We start from the raw sequence: 22,817 nt of genomic DNA on the forward strand, positions 1-22,817 counted from the left end.
TCTCTGCTTCTTTGCTTTTATACACACTTCTCCCTCTGCCTGGCTGGGATGCTGAAGCCCTCATCTCTAGCCATTAACATTTCACCTGTTCTTCAATACGCCGCTCATACGCCATCACCGGCATGACGTCCTCCTTCCCCCCTTGAGCTTCACCCTCCCAACCAGCGGGGGCTCTTTCCTTCTGTCTCCCCCAACAGCAGCTCGTGTTTCTTTGGTGCAGCGTGTTATACTCGGCCTTGTACTGGTCCCCTTGGACTGATTGGCTCTTGTCACCTTCTCTATTTCACTGGGCAGAGGCTGTGTTTTAGTTAATGCTCTCTACTCCAGCAAAACCAAAATGCTTCTTTGCACATGGAAGGTCCTCAGCAATAGTGAATCAATTTTCCCCTCCTCCTTTCCTTCCGAGCACATTCTACAGCAAATCCGTAAGTGGTCAGATAAGAGGACAACAGGGAATGAGTGCAAGAAAGAGGAAGAGTCCGAATTTGCCTGTATTTTGGTTTAGAAGATGAGCTGAGAAAGTGCTTCTGTGGAGTGTTGGTGGCACGTAGTAGGTGTGAACACCTGAGTGTGTTTGTACAGCTGGGAGGCAGTGTCAGAAGCAGACTTTCCAACAGAAATGTCAAAATTTTAATGTTACCTTCCAAAATCTATTGCAAGGGCAGAGTAGTTTTCTCTGTGTAGACAAAGGTGATCCTTGATTCAGGGGAAGACTGAACAGATGAAAGAAAGGCGTGGAAGAGTGATTTTGATTTGGGGAAGGTGTGATCTGACAGAACAAAATGTTTTCTGGTGATAGAGAATTACACCGAGTGAAATGAATAGAAGAGATGATGGTCATTTTCCCAAAGGCAGAGAAATATTTTTATTGTGAACTATTATGGAAACTTTTTTTTCTAAGCTGATAAGGGCACCGTGAAAGGCACTTTCCTATATTAATTACATAATCCTCAGTGCTGTGACATAAGTACCTTGCTACTTTGCTTATTGTTGAGACCTAAAGAATAGAATGGAGCCCTACTAATGCCCGGGGTGCTGTACCTTTCCTGTGTGTTTCCATACACTCTGCTCATACTTTAGTGAAGATTTCCTTTATTAAACTCCTCAAATTATCTGAGTTCATTGTCTTCTCTGTCCTCTGCCAGGACTCTAACTTTTTACCTAACCCATGCTGCCTCTCAGGCTCAGATGTTAGTAACTGGACCTGAACAGCTATGGTCATTCACCCCACGGTAAGCAAAGGTCGAGCTACCTGGGTAAGAAAATGACACTTATGGAGAAGTAGCAAAATACGAGGGCCCCAACACCTCTGACTGTGCTGCCTCGACTGGACTGCTATGTGATAAATCACTTACATAGTGATGTCATGGCCTGACTTCAACTTCCCATAGCACGAAAGCAACAACAGACCAAATTACTTACTACATCTGGAAGGTGGAGTATGTACACGAGGGCCCCATGAGGACACAGCCCATTCGTTTGTTGTTCTGCAGGGGGGGGAAAAGGAAGAAAGAAAAGAAAAATGAATCTCTAAAATGAGAACAATGGGGGCACCGAAGGGTCTGCCTTTGGCTCAGGTCATGATCCTGGAGTTCTGGGATGGCACCCTGCCTTAGGCTCCCTGCTCAGTGGGGAATCTGCTTCTTCCCCTTCCCCTGCTCCTTTTCTCTCTCTCTCTCACTCACTCTCTCTCTCTCATGTAAACAAATAGAAGCTTTAAAAATTTTTTAAAAAATAAAATGAAAACAATGAATAAATGGACAGGAAAGAAGTGGCCAGGGTCCCGGAAAGTTTGAAAGTGGGCCTCTCAAGAAAAGAGCATCACATGGTGCCTTGGGCTGGGCAGGGGGCACCACGGGGTGAAGAAGTCTGAGAAAGTGATGCTGTTGTGGGTGGAGGGAAGGACATTCTGCTGAAGGCGAACTCGGATTCTTTGTCAAGAGGCGGATGCAGAGTCGGGGAAGAAGGACTGACAGACTGTAACACGAGCAGTATCTGCGGGCCAGATTGTGGGCAGACTAGACTTGGAGGTGCTTTGGGGGAAGAGGGCAAGCTGCAGTTTTAAGGAGAGCTACCAAACGGGGCTAAGGAGAACAAAGTGCAATGTCGTGGCCAGCCCGGTGATTACAGATGGTGTCTCGTACTATTTCTCGAAAGAAACGTGATTAGGAACCTCCCACCCCCGGCTTTAGAAAACCAGGGTACACCTCTGTCTGTAGAGGGACGAAGTACACACTCCCGGCAACATAAAGTGAAGTCTGTCAAACTCCCCTGGCTCATTCCTGGCCCTCGCAAGATTGGCTCATTCCTGGCCCTCGCAAGATTGGCTCATTCCTGGCCCTCGCAAGATTGGCTCATCAGGGCAATGTTACTGATTAAAGCTTTCGAACCGTGGTTCTACGCCTACAATTCTGCTTCTAGGAGAGCCTTTTCTTGGGTTTCTGTGGTAAAAAGGCTTCTTGCACATCTGCCTGCCCCTACAGAGCTTGGAACATTCTTTCACTCCATAAAGTCCCGGCTGGGGTTGGGAGTGGGGAGGAGGAAGTAGGCAAGGAGCTCTCTCTTCCCATTTCTACTCTTTAACATTACAGTTACTGCTCTAAAATTCAGGTTTCAGATTCAGCCCTGAAGCCAGTAACCCGTGGCCCCATAGAGGGTGACAACTTGAAACAGAGATCTCTGGTGTAGGGCTTTGGAATACCTCAGGTACTTCTTGAGGGACACAAAAGAAAACCGGTTCATGCCAACATTCAAATTTTTAAAAAGTTTTGAAGACAATTTAAAACAAAAGTATTCCCCTCTGTAACATGGAAAGTGTACGAATGGGACATAGAAGGTTCTCCCCACTTTCCTGGATTCCCAGAAGGCCCTCATCACTTGGGAAACATACGGGGCTGAAGTCAGATTACCCTCTCTCCAAAACACGCAGCTATGTGACTAGAGGTGACACACGAGAGGCTCACGGACAGGTGCTCAAGTTGCACACTGCGAATTGCTGTGCAAAGACGTGTGAGCTCTACCTACGAAAGCATTTACTTACAGAAATGGCCCTGAGTAGGTCGAGGCCTTCACAGGTGCTACTCCGGCAGTCATTGGATTTATAAATCACACTATCCGAATAGATAAAGGTAGCATTCACAGTCACATTTATGCCTGTTTCCAGAAACGAGGGAAAAGAGAAAATGTGTTATTTTTCAGTAGTTTGCAGCCAGGAGATTTACTTTTTGCCAGTTGATCCTGGGAATACGTGCCTATTCATCCTCACACCTGTGAGTATTTGAGCTCTGAGTTCTTCGATTACTCCCTGTCCCTTCTTTCCTCTCTCTGCCTCTGTCTCTTGTTTCTGTCTGTCTCTCTCAACAACTTTACTGAGGTATAATTTACCCTCCATAAATACCATTTTAAGTGTAGGATTCAATGATTTTTAGTAAGTATATATATTTAGGCAACCATCCCACAGTCCAGTTTTACAGCATTTCCATTTCGCTCATGGCTCTCCTCTTTTCATGCTTGTAGTCCTGGCACGTTTCTTCTACACGTCTGGAGAGTTTTAGGAAAGCAAAGATGCAGACAGTATGACATCTGTTCTTTCATGTTCCCAAGGTGCTGATTCTCTTTGCTGCCAATGTGCACACTGGTACCTCTGGTGGTCTGCCCCCAAAGCCAAAGTGAACTGTGTTCATCAGGGTCTAGGCTCTTTGGATAATGGATCATCTTCACATGAGGGCAAGAGCGTTGAGGATAATATCCCTGACGACTGCTAGATACTATCTTTTGAAAGGGAATAAAAAGACAGCACAACCATTTGACCAAGCGCTGTGTCTTACATTTTGTTTCCTTCCAATAAAAAATATTCAGGACCCACGTTAGATTCCTAAGCACAGGCAGCCTTCATTTGGCCAAGCCCTTACACAGGAAGTCTGGAAACCTCAGTTGCTAGTCACAGTGCCGGTTGCAGGATGAGTGACTTTCTGTGTGTTCTTGCACAAGCCATTTGAATTTCTCTAATTTGGTGCCTTCATAGATAAAATGGGGTTAAAACTGTAATTGTCAAATGTAATCATTTCAATACCTTTAAAAGAGTAAAGCACGGCAACAGAAGTTGTTGTTCTTCTGAAAGTCCAAATAGGAATGTTTTTCAAGACAGAGAATGAAATAGTCTTTGCACTTCCATAGCTGCCTCCGACGATAGACTAGGGAACATTTTACCTCTTGCCTTTTTTGGGGGAGGGAGGGTTCATTCAAGAACACTTATTCTGATACTTTGTTCAATCTAAATAAGGGTTGGCAGTAGGTCTAGTCAAATAGGAGAGGTCAATGCAATAAGACCAGTCAGAGAAAATAAATAGAAGAGGTGGGGCCAGTGATGGATTTAATAGCAATTAACACTTGAATGTAGCCATGTGCCAGCCATAATTATGATACCTTTTTTGTTATTTAATTCTCGTAGCAATAGGGAGAATATAGGAAGAGAGAATATATGAAGCCAGGAGGATAGTATGAGTGAGGCTGTGGGCGGCCCAGAAGAAAAGGAGAGTGCGTGTGGGGACCAGTGGAGAAGAGTGAGGAGGTGGTCTTAGAAAGCAGCCAGAGAAATCAGGGGGTGGAGCGGTGGCCGGTACACAGTCGCTCAATGAAAACAGGGCTTTGGGAAGATGGCCACACCCGCAGCTGTTAATGTGTAGGATAGCTCTTCCTCCTCGCCCCCTCTGAGGGCTCTGCTCCCTCCTGCCACCATGAGGGCCACTGAAGATGACCCACTGAAAAATTCAATGGTCCAGGTATCCCGTGGCAAATGGGCACAGCAAAACCAAGTATAAATCTTGCCCAGGATCCAGAAGAAGGGGAGCCAACATCTATTGAGTGTGACCTCAGGCAAGTGACTTCCTCTCTGGGGCCCCAGTTTCTCATCCATTTATAGATAGAACAGAACTGGATGATCTGGATTTTTGCATGCTTTATTTCAACCCTTAAGCTGCCCCTAAATCCTATGAGGTTAATATTTTATCTTTCTAATTTAAAAATGAGAAAATGAAGGTCTAGAGAGGTCGATTAACTTGCTTAGGGTTACACAGCTGGGGTTTTGAACGTAGGACCATCTGATTCTAGAATCTGCTATACTGCAGAACAGCAGTTCGCAAAGTGTGGGCCATGGACTCCAGAGGTACCTCAAGACTCTTTCAGGAGAGCTAGGAGGTCAAAGCTATTCTAAGTATATTAAGACATTCTTTGTTTTTTCCACTCTCCTCTCATGAGCATAGACTAGAGTTTTGAGAGGTTACATAATATTAATTATATTATCACAACAGAGTAAAAGCGGAAGCAGATATGAGGATCCAGCCATTTTCTATGAAGCCTGACATTAAAGATGTACAAAAGTGTAAATTGATACCATTTTTCCTACCTATTTTTATTTTTTGGCTTGAGAAATATAGGTTTTCTTTAATAAGAAATTTTATTTATGTGAACAGATAAAGTGTTTGTAATTATTTCAAATGAATCAATAAGCAAATATTTAACACATTTCTCAGTCTTAATTTCCAATACAGTCAATATCAGTAAATGTAACTTTATAAATAAAACTCTACAGACCTCACAATTATTTTTAAGTGTAAAGAGGTCTTGAGACCAAAAAGTTTGAGAGCCACTCCTGCAGACCATACTGTAGTAGGCTGCTGCCTCTCAACATTTGTGCTTCTGTTTTGTAATTGGATAGGGGGAAGATGAAGATCTCTTCCCTTTTATGTCCCTAAAATCCCAAGGGATTTCTCGAGAAAATACTGAAAGATTTTCAGACAACGTAATGACTTCATATCGAAGCTTAATTTTTTAAAATAAACAGTTCTCCCGAGTGCTGTTTCTCATCCTTACTCTGTCTGCACCTCCACCCCACCAGGATACCTCAGTCCTGGGAAGATGAGTGAAATGCTGTCGAGTATGGAGCAATCCAGGAGCCCTTTCTCTCCTACCTAGGGCTTTGAGGATGGGGTTGGACCAAAGTGAATCTGAACATAGGTGCTGGAGTCTAGGAAGGGGATCCCCTCAGCCCATGAGATCATTTGGAGGGTATGAACTAGGTGTGCTTAGGACTGGGCTATACATCCTTGAGCAGTGGATGTCCTTATTTTGAAGGAATCTCTTTTTTCATGTTTTCCACCAAATCCTAACTATTCTTCCAAACAGAGGTTTCCTAAGTACTAGGAAAAAATATCCTTTTCTTCCATCTGGACATCACCCACATTTGGACTCTTAATTTTCTTCGATTTAGCCCTTAAATATATTGTCTTAGACTTTCCCCCAAATAATAATGCTCACTATGTTTAGAACATGAACCTCTCTTTCCGTCAAAACCTGCACTTCTTGAGTTTCCTACGCATGAACATCCATCTAACAAAATGCCTCACCACATGCAAAAACTGGGCATTATTGTTTATTCTTTCATCCCCCACAAAATTCTCCACTCATTTAATCTTCTCAACCACCTCGCCATGCCTAATTCTATATCGTAAATGAGATGACTGGAACGTAGAATAAACAACCCAATAAAGCGTTTGTAATCACTAGTGATAGGTGGATCAGGAATTCAAACGCAGGTTATATGAGTCCAGAGATCAGATCTTACCACTATACTACACTGTTGATTTTATATCCTGGTAACTTGCTCAAGTAACAGCAGCAGCAGCACCACAGCAATAACACATTAACATCCTCAAAAAAACCAATGACAATAATAAAACAACTGTAACTCTTGGGGTTCTTACTACGTTTCGGTCTGTGTTTTACGTACTTTATATGAATTTCCTCATTTAATTCATAACATACCCACATGAGGTAACTACTCTCTATTGTGATTTTATAAAGTAAGAGGATTGAGGCTCAGAAAACTTAATTTGCTCCAGGTCACTGGTGATAAATAGTTGGATAAAAAGCTGGAGTATGAACGAAGATCTGATTCCAAATCTCTGCTTCTAACCACTGCCTTATTTTGATAAGAAAGTAGTTCATGGTGGGTAAAGATCTTACAGCGGCAATACGATACACTTTTTGGAACCAGACAGAATCTCATTTCCAACAGGCAGCCTGTATGACTTCAGCAAAGTTATTAAACCTCCCCTGTGAAACTGTGTCATTAATGCCAATCTTACGGAGCTGTGATGACTCAAGGGATTATATATCTTACCTAAGACAAGACAGGTACTCAATAAACAAGGAAACCAAGGCTCAAAGAGACTAAGGGAAATTGCTCACCCAGGGTCACAAAGAGAGAAAGCTCTGGGACAGTGACTCCAATCCACGTCCTCAGATTTCAAATCAAATGTTCTTTCCATGATGCCACAGTCTTGGTAGATAAGGGGATTTAATTAAATGACCTTATAGTTCCATTACAGCTCTGGATCAGATCCATCTATTTACATCTGAATTGGTCTCAGGCAAGATTGAAAGAAATGTATATGGCACAGCAATAAGTTATTACACATATGTGATGTATGATACCTCTTGCTATTATTACCATAGAATTTTATTATATTTTTAGTGGTCATACAAATTTTATTTATAACAACTTCTTAGAACACACACACATCCAGTCTACTAACAGAGATATAGCATGAGGCTTAAATACCTTCCGTACACTGCATACAGTCATTGGCAGTAGTACCAAAAAACACAGAGCATATACCTTGGGCTAGCCACATGGCAAGGACAGCAAGAGCCTGATGAAACCATGCACCTTGGGCACTAGAAAAGAGCTAAGTACCACAGAATTCTAGAGAAAATTAAGCCATACCCTCTTTAGAACCATAAATAACCATTAAAACGTATGATATAGTCATTGACTCAGTAATTATACTTTTGGCAATCTAGTTCCAAGAACAGAAAATGCTTATTGTAGTATTTTAAAATATTTTAAAATAATCATGAAAATTTAAGAACAATAGGAAATCATGCCGGAGGGAATAATTAAATGGTTTGGGAAGATCTCTACTCCGAGGAATATTATACATCCACTCACATGATGTGAAGATTCACACGAAGATTACGCAGCTATAGGAAAGTCACTTGCAGAATAATGTGAAGTAAAATCAGAAGATAGAAAATTGTTTCTATACCACAGTGATCCCAACCATGTTCTTAAAAACAAGAAACGGAGAGACATATTAACAGACCCTGGAAATATCCAGGTGGCTGAAAATTATTCAGGCGTGATTTTTTTCTCTTTATATATTTTATCTGACGCTATAAAATTTATTTTACTAATTAGTAGGTACAATAAAGAACTGCAACACTGAATTTGGTTGCAAATTTATTTGATTATGTCTTATAATAATAGCCAACAGAAATGTAAAGAGCGAACAGATGGATGAAAAATCCCAGAAAAAAGAGTCAGCATCTGTATGAATTTAACTCTCTTAATTCATCTTCTTGACTGGTAACCCTGCAAAATCTCAGGTCCAGACCAAATATTGCTTCTGAGCAGCTGTGGAAAGGAACATGATGCCTCCTTGAAACCGAGCCATCAATCTAGGTTTGTCTGGGGCAGTTCACTGCTGTGAACATCTGGCATTCCCTGGGTTGGGGCCATTCCAAGAGCAGGGTGAATTATGATGGAGCCCAGTGCGGTAGGACTTAAATCTTTCTCTCTGAGGACCCACTGCCTTGAAATAGAAAGGGGTTGTCCGACAAGCCCTTACAGGAGAGTGGGTGATCAGGCAAAGAATGGAAGGTCTTTGCTAAGCACCCCTTTGACCCCAGAGGTGGTAACAGAGAGGAGGTGGACTCTGTGACCATGTTCTTACCAGCATTAAGCAGACGTTGTCTCACTATTTCCACTCCCTCATTCACCGCTTCTTTCAAGTTATCCAAGGACTCTGGGAAGGCTGAGTTGTTCATCATCAGGACGCTGATCTCATAGCTGCCATTGTTGCAGTTCCGACTGATCTGGGAGTCCCAGAACGTCAGCCCTGGACAGAGGAGCAGTGACCACAAAGCTAAGCCCAAGAGTGTCATCTTCGTGACCTTGCTTACCTCAGAACCATACTCCTTGTGCTCACTTGTTTTACTCTGTGCCTTTAGGGAGGCAGGAACTCCAGCTGGGCAGCCTCTAGCTGGGTCCTTTGGTCCACTCTTCCCCACGCTCCTTTCTGGTCATGCCCCACTGGTCACGTGGACCATGGAATACAGCCTGCCTTCCAGCAATTAGCAGCTACATTATGACAGGAGATAAACCAAAGTTCACTTTGTGTGTTTGCTCACAGAAAGGCCAGAGTTATAAACAGAGAGATTACCTGGGCCTCACCCAATAAAAATACATCAATTTGTGACACATCACTGGGAAGAGGGAAAAGGGGAAGAGAGAAGTATAGTATATACATAAAAAGATTTGTAAAGTGAAAAATAAAGGTCAAAGGGCTTAAGGGAAGCACAAATATCATGGACTATTGGTGTTTAGGTTCTATCTGTACACCGAAACTGAATCCTTAACTAGGAAGAACTGTGTTTCAATCACCTGGCCAGGAACTATTTATTGAGACTTGACGAGGTGCTGGGCATTAGCAAGGCACTAGGTATACAGCTATAGGTGGTGTGGATACATTAATGTCTTTATGGAACATGCATTCTGGTGGTGAAGACACATGTTAAATAAATAATTACGAATAAACTCAACTGTGAATAAAAAGTGTAGGGTGCTGTGGAGTACACGGCAGATGAACATAACCTATTCTAGAAAGTCAAGGAAGTTTCCTTGAGAAAGTGTCCTTTAAGCTAAACCCTGAAGGATGAACAGGAGTCAGCTGACTGGAAAGAGAAAGAGGGAATGGGAGGCAGGGGGACAGCGTGTGTGAAGGCCCAGAAGTGGGAAGTGACATGAATGTTCGAGGAACTGAAAGAAACACGACCTGGTTTGAGTAGAGACAGCTATAGTCTAGTAGCAATAAAGGCTGCCAGTGGAGTAGACAAGGGTAGGCCATAGGGTTTCCTATAAGCCATTATAGGATTGGAAGGATTGAAGGCTTCCAAGGAACGAATGACCTAGAGAGAGTGGGGACATGGAGTAAATTAGGGAAGCGTTTCTGTGATCCAAATGAGATGTAAAGGAGACCTGGATGAGGGCAATGGCAGAGGAGATGGGTTCAAGAGATATCTAAGAGGAAAAATATTTGAGACTTGATATTTTTTGGATCTGGGGCATTAGAAAGAGGAAGGAGTCAAGAGTGGCCCCTGATAAGCTCAATTGGGTAGATGGGAAAGCTGTTTACTAAGCTCCAGGATTGTGGAAGAGGAGCAAGTTTAAGGAAGAAGATTGTGACTTCTGTTTTTGGCCATGTTGATTTTAAGGAACCTGTGCAGATGTGGGAGTAGACTGCAGTTTTGGGAAGAAGACCTGGATCTAAATGAAGGTTTGGAAATCTAGTCAGAAATGTAGTACGATTGACCAAATAATGTCATTATTTACATCATTGACTTGATGACCACTTCAGGAAAAATTCATGTTTTAAACTTAAAACAAGTGACATCAACAAGATGGAGGGTTAGGAAGCCCCAGCTTTCATCCCTCCACGAGAACAAATTAACAACTGCCCACTGATGAAAATAGCTCTGGGAGAGCTTTGGAATACAATGAAGAAGCTGCGGCAACCCACTGGAACATAAAAACCAAGATGGCCCCATAAGAAAACTTAAGAATTTTATGTGTGTCATTCTATCCTCCAGTCTGGCACTGCTCCACACCAAGAGGGATCCTCTTGGCTATAACCTCCCACTGCAGGGAAAGGAGAGCAAGAGAACCCCGGCAGCCCTCACCATTGGTATGAAAACCTGCAGTTTTTGCCACTAAGCACCTCTACAGTCTTTGCCGACACTAACTCCAGCTGACAGAGCTGCCTGGGTGGATGTTGCTGTGTCTCCTTCGAGAAGAGCTGCTGGTGCACCCTCCTTGGGACTAGAGCCACTGCACCACCCTCTCCAGTGCCTTGGTGCCTGCACCCCAGGTCCCAGCACCCAAAGGGATCTCATTGGCCAGGACTTCCCCTGTGGGGTAGAAGGAGAGCAGGAGAAGGCTAGCAGAACTTGCTGCTGTAGTTTTGGTGCAAAGGATGTTTGCAGTCTTTACCAATGCTGATCTCAGCTGACAGAACTGCCTGTTTTTAATGAGTACATGATATAAAAAGAAGCACTCTGATGATAAGAACACAAAATGTAGGGGTAGGAGAGTAAAAGTATAAAATTCTGTATGCAATTAAAGTTAATAAATACAAAAAAAGAAAGAAAAAAGAAAAACGAATCACTACCAAAATATCACCAAATAGCAAAGAAGAAAAAAGAGTGGAAGAGAGGTACAAAACAGGTGCAAAACAACAGAAGACAATGAACAAAATGGCAATAATAAATCCTCTCATAGCAATAATTACTTTATTTATTTAGTTTGTTTCAGGTTTTTATTTAAATTCTAGTTAGGTAACTTATAATGTAATACTGGTTGAAGGAGTAGAATTTAGTGATTAACTTACATATAACACCCAGTGCTCATCACAACAGGTGTCCTCCTTAATGCCCATCACACATTTAGCCCATTCCCCGCCCACCTCCCCTCCAGTCACCTTCAGTTTGTTCTTAATAGTTAAGAGTCTCTTATGGTTTGCCTCCCTCTCTTAATAATTACTTTAAATGTAAATACATTAAACTCACCGATCGAAAGGCATAGAGTGGCTGGCTGAACAGATCAAAAAACCCCACAATACTCACCAACATGCTACATATAGGAGATTCACTTTAGATTTAAAGACACAGATGGGCTGAAAGTGAAGAAATAGGAAAAGATACTCCATGCAAATGGTAACCAAGAGAAAGAAGGGGGCTATACTTACATCAAACAAATTATACAAAGAAGGACATTATATAATGATAAGAGTCAATTCAACAGGAAAATATAACAATTATAAACATATATACACTCAACACAAGAGCACTTAATTACATACAGCAAATACCAACACATCTGAAGGAAAAAATCGACAAAAAACGACAAGTTGACAACAATACAATAGCAGTAAGGGACTTCAATACTCCACTTACAATAATGGATAGAATACCAGGACCAAAAAAAAAAAATCAATGAAAAAAACAGCTGATTTGAACAATATTACAGATCAAACGGATCTAACAGACATATACAGAACTTTCCATCCCATAGCAGAAGAAGACATATGTTTCTCAAGTAAACAACGTCCATTTTCTAGGATATATCATGTTACATTGCAAAACAAGTCTTAACAATTTTAAGAAGATTAAAACCATTCCAAAAATTTGGTCTTACCACAGTAGAATAAAACCAGATGTCAATAATAGCAAAAAATAAATATATAAGTAATAAATAAATAACAGAAAATTCACGAATACGTGGAAACGAAACATCACACTCTTAAACAACTCTTGGGTAAAAGTGAAAATCAAAAGAGAACTTAAAGAGTATCTTGATACAAACAAAAAAGAAAACCAAACCCATACCAAAACGTATGGGATGGAGCAGAAGCAGTGTTAAGGGGGAAGTTTATAGCTATAAACATTTACATTAAGAAAGATCTCAAATAAACAATCTAATTTTATACATCAAGAAACTAGAAGAGCAAACCAGACCCAAATTTAGCAGACAGAAGGAAGTAATAAAGATTAGAAGAGAAATAATAAACGAATCTAATAACTGGCTTTTTGAAAAGATAAAACTGACAAACTCTTAGCTAAGGAAAAAAGAGAGAAGACTCATATAAATAAAATAAGAAGTGAAAGAGTGGACATTACAATGGATGTCTCAGAAGTAAAAAGAATCATAAGGGACAATTATAAGCAATTATACACTAATAAACTGGGTAACCTAGAAAAGTTGCATAAATTTCTAGAAACATACAGGCTACCAAAACTGAATGAAGAAAAAAATGAAATGTCTGAAACAAATAACAAATAAGGAGATTGTATCAGTAATTGAAAACCTCAAAAAAGAAATCCAGGACCAGGTGTCTTCATGTGTAAATTCCACCAAGTATTCAAAGAAGAGTATCAATCCTTCCTAAACTCTTTCAAATACGGAAAAGGAGGGACCAGTTCCAAACTCATTTTATGAAGTCAGCATCATCCTAATACCAAAACCAGATAAAGAAATCAGAAAAGAAAATTATAGGCCAACATTCCTCATGAACATAGATGGAAAATCCTCAATAAAATACTAGCAAACTGAATTCAATAGCACAGTGAAAAGATCACGCACCATGATCAAGTGAAATTTATCTCTGAGATGCAGGGATAGTTCAATATATTCAAATCAATGTGATATACGATTATCAAACAAAAGCAAAAAACAAAACACAACAAAACAAAACAAAAAACATGATCGTCTCACTAGATTAAGAAAAGCATATGAGAAAGTCCACTAATTCATGATTATAATTCTTGGGGCTCCTGGGCGGCTCAGTCAGTAGAACATGTGACTTTTGATATCAGGGTCATGAATTCAAGCCCCACAGCTCCATAGCCCCACGTTGGGTGTAGAACTTTTTTTTTTTAAGTACATGATTAAAATTCTCAATAAAACAGGTATGAAGGAAACTTACCTCAACACAATAAAGGCCGTCTATGAAAATCTCACAGCTAAAATAATCAATAGGGAAAACCTGAAACCTTTCCCTTGAAGATGTGGTACAAGGCAAGGATGCCTACTCTTGCCACTTCTTTTCAAAATAGCACTGGAAGTCCTAGCCAGAGCAATTAGGGAAGAAAAAGAAAGAAAAGTCATCTATAAAAGGAAAACTCCCTTCTATTTCTCCTTTACTCTCACAGTACACTCATATTTCACTTCAATTCTCACACCAAATGTGTGGGTTTTCCACACATCAAGCAATCCTCTGATATCAGATGGGTGATTATTCAATTAACTCAATTCTGTCACTATCTAACTGGAGAGAGCACTAGATTCCACAGGTTAAGAGCTCAACCCCACAAGACTGCTGCCCCAACTTCAGATACCTAAGTCATAAGCCCCCAGATGTCACCTGTTATCCTGACCAACTATCTATAAATTGGGGTTCTCATAACCCTTTCCTTGGGTTTGATAATCTGCTAGAATGACTCATAGTACTCAGGGAAACACATTTACTGACTTATTATATAATAAAGAATATGATAAAGGATGCAGATGAACAGCCAGGTGAAGAGATACATAGGAGAGGTCTATAAGTGTCCTGAGTGCAAAACCTCCTGTCCCCATGGCATTGGGTTGCATCACCCTGTTAGCATGTAGATGTATTTGCCAATACAGGCACTCCTAATACTGTACTTTGAGGATTTTTATGGAGGCTTCAGTCCAAGTGCATTTACTCAATTTCTAGTCTCTCTCCCCTTCCCAGAGGATGAGGATTGGGGAAAAAAGTTCCAAGCTTCTAATCATGGCTTTGCTTGGTCTGTCTAATGATCAGCCCCCATCCTGAAGCTATTCAGAACTCCACAAAGAACTGCCTCGTTAGAACAAAAGCCACTCTTACCATCCAGGAAATTCCAAAGAATTTAGGAGCTCTGCGTCAGGAACCAGGGGGTAAAGTTCTATGCGTATGTATATGTGTGTGTATAATTATTATTAATACACAGCATTGAAATCAGAAAGGAAGAAGTAAAATGATCTCAGTTTGTAGATGACATGATCATATTTCTAGAAAACCCTAAAGACTCAAAAAACCAAACCAAACATTAGAACCAAGAAATGAATTCAGTAAAGTGGCAGCATACAAATCAACATACAAAAATCAGTACCATTTTTATACACAAACAAGAAATTATCTGAAAAGAAAATTAAGAAACAACCCCACTCATAATAAGTAAAAGAATGAAATATTTAGGAATAAACATAAAGAGATGAAAGATCTGTACACCAAAATTATAAAACATTGATGAAGAAAATTAGAGACACAGATAAATGGAAAGACAACCTATGTTCATGAATTGAAAGAATACTGTTAAAATGTCCATACTACCCAACGTGATCTACAGATTCAATGCAAATGCAGTCCCTATCAAAATCCCAATGGCATTCTTTAAAGAAATAGAAAAACAATCCTAAAATTTATATGAAACCATGTAAGACTCTGAATAGCTAAAGAAATCTTGAGAAAGAACAAAACTGGAGGTATCGAATGTCCTGAATTAAAAATATATTATGAAGCTATAGTAATCAAAACAGTGTGGTACTGGCATAAAACTATATTTATAGACCAATGGGACAGAATAGACAACCCAGAAATAAAATCACACACTATGATCAATTGGTCATTGACAACGGTGCCAAGTACATACAATGGGGAAAGGATGTGTCTTCAATAATGGTGTTGGGAAAACTGGATTTCTACAGGCAAGGAATGAAACTGGACCCTTACCTCCCATCATCACCAAAAATCATCCATCAAATGCATGAATGGATAAAGAAAATGTGTTATATATGTTATAATAATTATAATATATATAATTACATTATATAGTTATGTATAAATATATGTATAAAATGTGTGTGTTTATATATGTATAGATATATATAGATATTCCACACAATGGAATATTATTCAGCCATGAGAAAGAAGGAAATGCTGCCATTTGCAACAGTATGGAGGAACTTAGAGGACATTATGCTGAATGAAATAAGCCAGACACACAAAGACAAATACATGAACTCACTTATATGAGGAATCTTGAAGAGTCAAACTCATAGAAGCAGAGAGTAGAATGGTATTTGCCAGGGACTGAGGGGAGAGGGAAATGAGGAGCTCTTGGCCAGGGAATACAAAGTTCCAGTTACAAGACACGAGCAAGTCTTGAAGATCTAATGTATAGCAATGTAACTATAGTTAACAATATCGTATTATATACATGAAATGTGCTAAAAGGATTAATCTTTTAAGTGTTCTCACCACACATACACACACACACACACACACACACACACACACACACACACGAAAGAAAATGGTAATTACATGTAGTGATGTCTGTGTTAACTAGCTTGATTGCGGTGCTTACTTCACAATGTATACATATATCAAAACATCAAGTTGGAAATCTTAAATACATACAATTTTTATTTGTCAATTATACCTCAACACAGTTGGGGCAAAAAACTTAAAGTTTTGAAAAATAAGTGTTAACTAGCACTGTAACTTTTCCCCAGAAGTAACACAATTTCCAGTGTTAAAGTCACCAGATATAATACGTGAATTGCTGATAAATTCAATCAATCGAAGTGGTGGTGACCTTCCAAAATTTTTTTTGATGAAAGCTGAAGTGTAGCCATTCTTCAGGTCACTTGACTGGTCCTCTAGTCCACCTGATGACACCTTGGCACTGGGAGTTACCTCCCCCATTGCATGGCCTATAGGGAGAACGGATTTGCTCAGGACATGACTTGAGAGAGATCCTATGAGTGATTATGAGAAGTCTGTCTTCAGACCTCCTGCGATAGGACAGTGATCACCTGGTTTAACACTCCGGTTCCCCTGACTTAGCCTAGCTGGTTCTATTGTTCAACCCAAGTAGAATAAGAAATGCATTTTGGGTACTCAATAAACCAAGCCTCAACAGAAGGGATTAATAAAATTGAATGGTACTAGTTGTGATTCTCATCATTTTAAGTAGATGGGAACCTGAAGGATAGGCTGGTTCCAGAAATTTACTCAGTTATTGAAAACAACCAGAAGTTATGCTTCTGTTACCAGAAGCAGAGGGGAGAAATAGAGTGGTAACCACAAAGGGTAGGATTATGGGAGGATCTATTCATGTAACAATAAATGAGGAAGAACGACTAGTACTTTAGTCAACACGGGTTGACCAAAAAGGGATGAAGAATATCATGGCTGGATGGTGTTTGCCTCAAAGAAACAGAGGTTGGTTTTTAAAAAAAATGTGAAATTATGAAGTAGATAATGCATATAAAAGCAGAGTCTGCAATAAATATATACAAATTAAAAGAATAATAAAATGAACCCTCATGTACCTACATTATGGTTTAAGATACAAAATATCACCAGGGCCTTTGTACCTGTGTGTACCCCATCCCTAAGGTATCACCCCTCCTAATCTCCAGCATAGCCAGGAGATATAGGGAAGAGACCATGAAGAGATCAAAGATATTGAGGCATTTGTTGATCATGGTTTATCAGTATGGGATGAAACATGCTGAAAATGGGACACTAAAGACCCATGTCGATGGGATGGTTGATGTGGAAAAAGGCGGGTTCAATCATGGTGTCTCCTGAAGTCTCGGACTTCACAGAACTCAGCTTTGATTTAGAAGGGGGGGGATTATTTTATGCGGTGGGGTAGGTGGTGGTGGGTGACTGACAGAGGTCAGGAGGTCAGGAGTGGGTGTTCCCTGGAGGCTCATTGGATGTTAGGAAGACTGGAACACCGGGCTGCAGGAAGAAACATGGCCATCCCAAGGCCGATTCACCTCTGCTACGGGGAATGGTTTTATATGTTGCACATCTGGACTCCAAGCCAAGCTTGGACTCGAACAGTGGTTTTCTAACTTAATTTGTTGCTGCTGCCACTTCCTATCATAGGAGAAAGAATCGATTTTTTGCTTTTGTTCGTTTGGTCTAGAAATTGCAAATGTGAACAAAAGCCATGTCGGGGGTGGGGGTGGGGGTGGGGAAGATGAGGTAGGTAACTACCCGGTGCTCTTAATTCAGATATGAAAACAGAAGGTACATGCAGTTCTGAGAATCCTCTGATTACAGCATGTAACCAGGAAAAGATTTCCAAACGGGAAGACCCAAGATAACAGCCCTTCCCGGGTCCTAAAACTGCTAGCACATAGATCGCAATTAAAGGGAGGCAGGTTTGCTGGGAGAGTTTCAAGGGTCAAAAGCAAATAATAAAACACCAGAGTTGTTAGAGTTAAAGACACACTCCTCAACAGGACACAAAACCTCTCAAAGGAAGGAGAAAAGAAGAGCAAGTACTCCACGTGGGAAGGGGAAACTGAGGAAGCTGCTCGCATGTGCCACTCTTTTTGTTTCTAGCAACATTTCGGGTCTCTCTTGCAGGCTTCCCGCTAAGCTCTCCTTCTCAGCTTCGGGACTGGAGGAACGGTGCGTCCCCGAACTCCACAGCAGCCCGAGGCTTCCTCTGTCTTGTTATCTCAGCGGAGATGCAAAAACGAGTTTTTCAAAAGGAATTTTACCAACTAAGGGAACTAAAACATGACATTGTTTTTAGTAAGTACAAAGTTAGAAATTCTGATCTGAATTTATTAAGGAAAAAAATGGCAACAGTGACGTCTTCTTCTTTCTTTTTTTTTTAAAAGATTTTATTTATTGATTTGACAGAGAGAGAGAGAGAGCACAAGCAGGCAGAGCGGCAGAGGGAGAGGGAGAAGCAGGCTCCCCGCTAAGCAGAGAGCCCGATGTGGAGCTTGAGATCTGGGATCATGACCTGAGCCGAAGGCAGATGCTTAATTGACTAAGCCACCCAGGCACCCCAGTGATGTGTTTCTTAACTGATGACTGAATAGACTCATGAAATTAACAGAAAAACACACCGGATGCAGGGAGCCAGCAGTCTAGCGCTTCTGCTCCCTGTAGTGAAGTTGTTTGCTTATCAAGGGTCCCTTGTGTTTGTGTCCAAATTTGCCAAATTTACTTATGAAGTTATGTCCTCAATTAAATGTTATATAGTCTGATAAAAATACATATGAAAAATGTTGGAAATCTTAAAGGCAAATTACTAAGAAAATTGCTGTGGCAAGACTGCTATAAAACACTGGGGAATAACATAAAAAACCTAAAAATAATCTGTCTTTAGAGAATTTGTCAACTGTCTTCAAACAGCAAATAATGAAAATTGTAGAAAATACTCTAGGGGTTTGGTTTACTTCAGAAAGCTGATTCCGAGCTCCAATCAGGGGTTTCCTGCTCAAAGAAACTCCTTGGCCTAAGGCCAACCAATTGGCAAATAAGTGAACATCAATATGCTTTGACATAAAATTAAAAATTTTAAGGTATAAAGGTATACTTTTAAATGATTTCTGCCTTCACTGATTTTTTTTCCTACAAAGCAAATACTTCCTGGTCTTATTCACATAAGATAACATAATGCCAGATGGATTCAGGTAGCAAAAAGGCTATGAGGTTTTGCTGAGTCCTCAAGTGGTTTTGGAGGTGCAAACCTTGGGAATTAGGCATAGGGAAATACAAATTGCTTTATATAATAAAATGAGGAAAATCTGAAGTTCCCAGGGCCAACCCAAGAAGAAGGGAGTGAGGAGGAGAGATGGAAAGAGGAACAAGCAAGATGGCGAGAGGCTGGAAGTGATATAGAAAAAAAATGGCTAGTGAGAAAGGCCTAGTGAGATGGGGCTGAAGACTTTTAAGAACAAAGATGTATAAAATAGAGGTTGCTTGTACTTTCCTTGAGGAAAAGATACCTCACTTTATCTCTACAGCTGATATTCACTGAGCGTTCTCTCATTGTTTTCAGCATTGGAGCTCTAGTGCGAATGAACAAATGTCTGCCTTTGTGATAACTGTATTCTAGTGGGAATTTAAAACTGATAAAACTGGTTAACTCTTCCCAAACCTTCAGTCAAGCCTGTGCCGCATACAGCTTGCCTAATTTGTGGGAATAATGGAAAGGTGCTTGGACGCATCCAGACTGATAGAGTAAGAACAGAAACAAGATGGCTAGGGGATTTGCGGATGCAGGAGTCTGAAGTCAGAGATGATCATGGGAACTCAAGACTTCAGGATTTAGTGAAATATTGGGGAGGAGTTTTAGACTTTCTACTAGTATGGATTGAGATTCAAAGTATTTTTGGATCAGTAGGGTGACCCTACTGATCTCTGAATCACTATCCTAGACTAGGGCTGTATATCCAAAGCCAACACCAGTGTCCGAGATGCGTCGGGCTGACAAGTTCGTTTCTTTGCCTTATCATACTCCTTTCCAGGAGTTTTCCCCTTCCCTATTCTAAGAGAAACTCTGTTTAATTCTTGAGACTGTCTTCCTCTCCCACCTTCCCAGGCCCATTTTGTACAGTACTCCTCTGCGCTCAGGAAGGGCTGGAGTAGGTGACTGTTACACACTTGCCAGGGGTAGTAAGAAATCTGTTGAATTTCCTAGTGACTCTTGGATTAGCTCCTCTGTCCAGGTGGCTGTGTTTGTAAGTAGTGTTGGAGTCAGTAGTAGTGTATCTCAGCCTGAACAACATCCGTGTTTCAGAAATGGCTTGATTTGTCTTCTCTTACCTCAAACACAACAGACAAAAAAAGGCACAGTCCATTTCCTAGGCTGCCAAAGAGGTGTTAGTTGGGCTGATGTTTCAGTCCTGAAAAAGAAACTCTGTATTTTCCTATAGAGAGGTCAGGTATCACTCTTTGTTTTTCTTCCCCGGGGTGGCTGAGGGATTACTTCCTCATTGTTATATGGGTTAAAATAATAGCTTGGGAAAGAAGGAAAGAAGACAGTGATCAGTTCCCTGAAGTTTAAACTCCTCATGACCAGAGACTGCTGGTTTTATTTATTGATGCCTCCTTAGTAGGTGGTTGGAAAGGCAGGAAAAGCATTTAAAGAACAGAATGGCATATCTGAGGTAAAGAAGAGCTTCTCTGAGTTCCAGGAAGTAGTTTGATATTCTTAAACAAAACCCCAAAAACCCACAAAACTTGGAGCTGGATTTTGAATCTTGTTTTGGCTATTTCCTAAGCATGTGAACTTGGGCAGATTACCTAAATTTGCTGATCTTTGTTTTTCTCACTTCTAAAATAAATTGAATTTCTCTTCTAGCCAATAAGCCTAAGCAGCAACCCTTGCTGGAATTTGGCCATGGATCGATGTACCAGATGATTGATGGGGTTTGCCCAAACAATATCCACTTACCTGGTGTTGAAGAGCCACGTTGGAGGTAACTCATTCTCGGGGACACTGCCAATCATTGAACCGTAGAGTTTAGTTGCCATATTACTCAAATCTGTTTCCGGACCAGCCCATAAATGCATGTTTTAGTTCAGGGGAGAGAAAAGGCCTGGAATGAACAAGTGGAAGAGCAATGTGACACTTGGTAGACTATTCAGTATCATTTCCTAGCGGCCCCGTAATAGACTCCATCCCATAACAGAGAGGGATGTTATTCCCCACTTGGCCAAAGATGGGCACACTGCTCTGGCGCTCTGAGGATCCCGCATGGTTGTGTCAGGGCCTGGTGGAGCTGTGGCAGCACCCAGACAGGGACTTCTGTGTGTTAGCAAATTGCACCTGCCAGAGGGCAGGACCCACCGGAGACCCTCATGAGCTGTGGACCTGTAGCCATAGGCAGCACAAGTAGGCTTATTGGACAATATGCAAGACATGCCTAGCAATTTTTAGAAACATGGGAGCAACAAGTAAAAATTAAGTTACTACTATTGCTGTGAACTTTGCAGATTCCACTGTGGAGAAGTTTGGGCTATTAAATTAGAAAATGCTATTATAAAGTTCTTGTCACACACTCAGTCCTCAACAAGCGTCAGTTATTCCCGGTGCCGTTCTCTAAATAGCAGAATTGATTAATCTTTCCTTTGTGCCACTTCTGTGCACAGTAGGTATCTCTTCTCTCACTTCCATTAAAATTGTATTTAATTGAAGTTAATTGAAAAATTTAAGCATATGCCAGCTTTACTATGTTAGAAAAAAAATGATAGTAGGAAGAAATTTCAGTTGTATCCAAGAAATGATGATATGGCTAGATGTGGTTTAGAAATTATCCTTAGGGGCGCCTGGGTGGCGCAGTTGTTAAGCATCTGCCTTCGGCTCAGGGCGTGATCCCAGAGTCCTGGGATCGAGCCCCGCATCGGTCTCCCTGCCCCGCTGGGAGCCTGCTTCTTCCTCTCCCACTCCCCATTTGTGTTCCCTCTCTCGCTGGCTGTCTCTCTCTGTTAAATAAATAAATAAAATCTTAAAAAAAAAAAAGAAAGAAAGAAAGAAATTATCCTTAAAACAAATATTTGGAAATCTACTACATTTATTTAGATACACTTCTTTATTGCCTGAAGTATATTTACAGTGAACCAGGATATATTTGAAAGAAAGAAATAGAAGTTCTGAAATATAGAGTGGTAGATATTCCTTTCCATGAGGAAAAATTAATTTTCAAAGGTGTAAAACTTGGCAAAATTATTTGAAGGATGAACAAATGCCTGATGAAATAGGATTGGATTTAAAGTGATAAGAAGATCAAGGGGGGAAAAAAAGTCTTTTTAATCCTTCAAGATTGCAAAAATTAGTTGCTAAAGACACAATATATCAAGTTCCCGAAAGGCACAATATATTAAATGGAACCACACTGCACACGTATCATTTTTCTTTTAAAACTTGAAAGAACTTTTATAGCTTTGGTATTGGAATAAAATATAAAATATCAGTTTTGACTTTACAGTTATGTTATTTTTGTATTTCAGAGCCAAGATTCTTTTCTCTCAGGTCTCAAACATCTTTATAGGCTTTTAAATTCTCAGAGATCTAGACAGTGATTAAATGACCCTGATAAGTAAGGGTGTAAAATAGTGAGAAAGATGCCAAGCCCATTTACAGCCGGCACCCACAACATTCCGGTGAAATAAAAAGCAAGAGTGTTTGAGGTGTTCGCCAGAGAAGCAGAAGCTAAATCAACAAAACAAAGTACAAAGCTATAGATTTGTCTGGAAAGAAAATACAATCACACTGATTATGGGAACGTGGGAGCCTGTGAGAAGTCTTGGCAAAATTTTAAAGAGAGAGCTTTAAGGGTACATGGAAACATAAACACAAACTTAGCA

At 40.5% G+C, this 22,817-nt stretch overlaps 2 protein-coding genes across 5 annotated transcripts in view; both read right to left on the reverse strand.

Annotated features, from left to right (window-relative positions):
- The window catches only part of GUCY2C (guanylate cyclase 2C), a 70,933-nt gene extending 61,676 nt beyond the window's left edge, over positions 1-9,257 (reverse strand). Inside the window, exons 1-3 of the mRNA XM_008707020.2 lie at positions 8,796-9,257; positions 3,041-3,153; positions 1,423-1,487 (exon numbers count right to left, since the gene is read on the reverse strand). Coding sequence (XP_008705242.1) covers positions 1,423-1,487; positions 3,041-3,153; positions 8,796-9,006 — 389 coding nt within the window. The 5' untranslated portion in view covers positions 9,007-9,257. The remainder of the gene's footprint in view (positions 1-1,422; positions 1,488-3,040; positions 3,154-8,795) is intronic.
- A 6,852-nt stretch (positions 9,258-16,109) lies between these two features.
- The window catches only part of LOC103677773 (histone H4), a 57,603-nt gene continuing 50,895 nt past the window's right edge, over positions 16,110-22,817 (reverse strand). For all 4 annotated transcript variants that reach the window (XM_008707026.2, XM_008707023.2, XM_008707025.2 and 1 more), the window contains 2 exons: positions 20,905-21,049; positions 16,110-16,399 (listed from right to left, as the gene is read on the reverse strand). The gene's annotated coding sequence lies outside the window, so the exon portion shown is untranslated. The remainder of the gene's footprint in view (positions 16,400-20,904; positions 21,050-22,817) is intronic.

Source organism: Ursus maritimus, unplaced genomic scaffold (genome assembly GCF_017311325.1).
Source record: "Ursus maritimus isolate PB19 unplaced genomic scaffold, ASM1731132v1 scaffold_26, whole genome shotgun sequence".
In the NCBI taxonomy this organism is placed as follows: domain Eukaryota; kingdom Metazoa; phylum Chordata; class Mammalia; order Carnivora; family Ursidae; genus Ursus; species Ursus maritimus.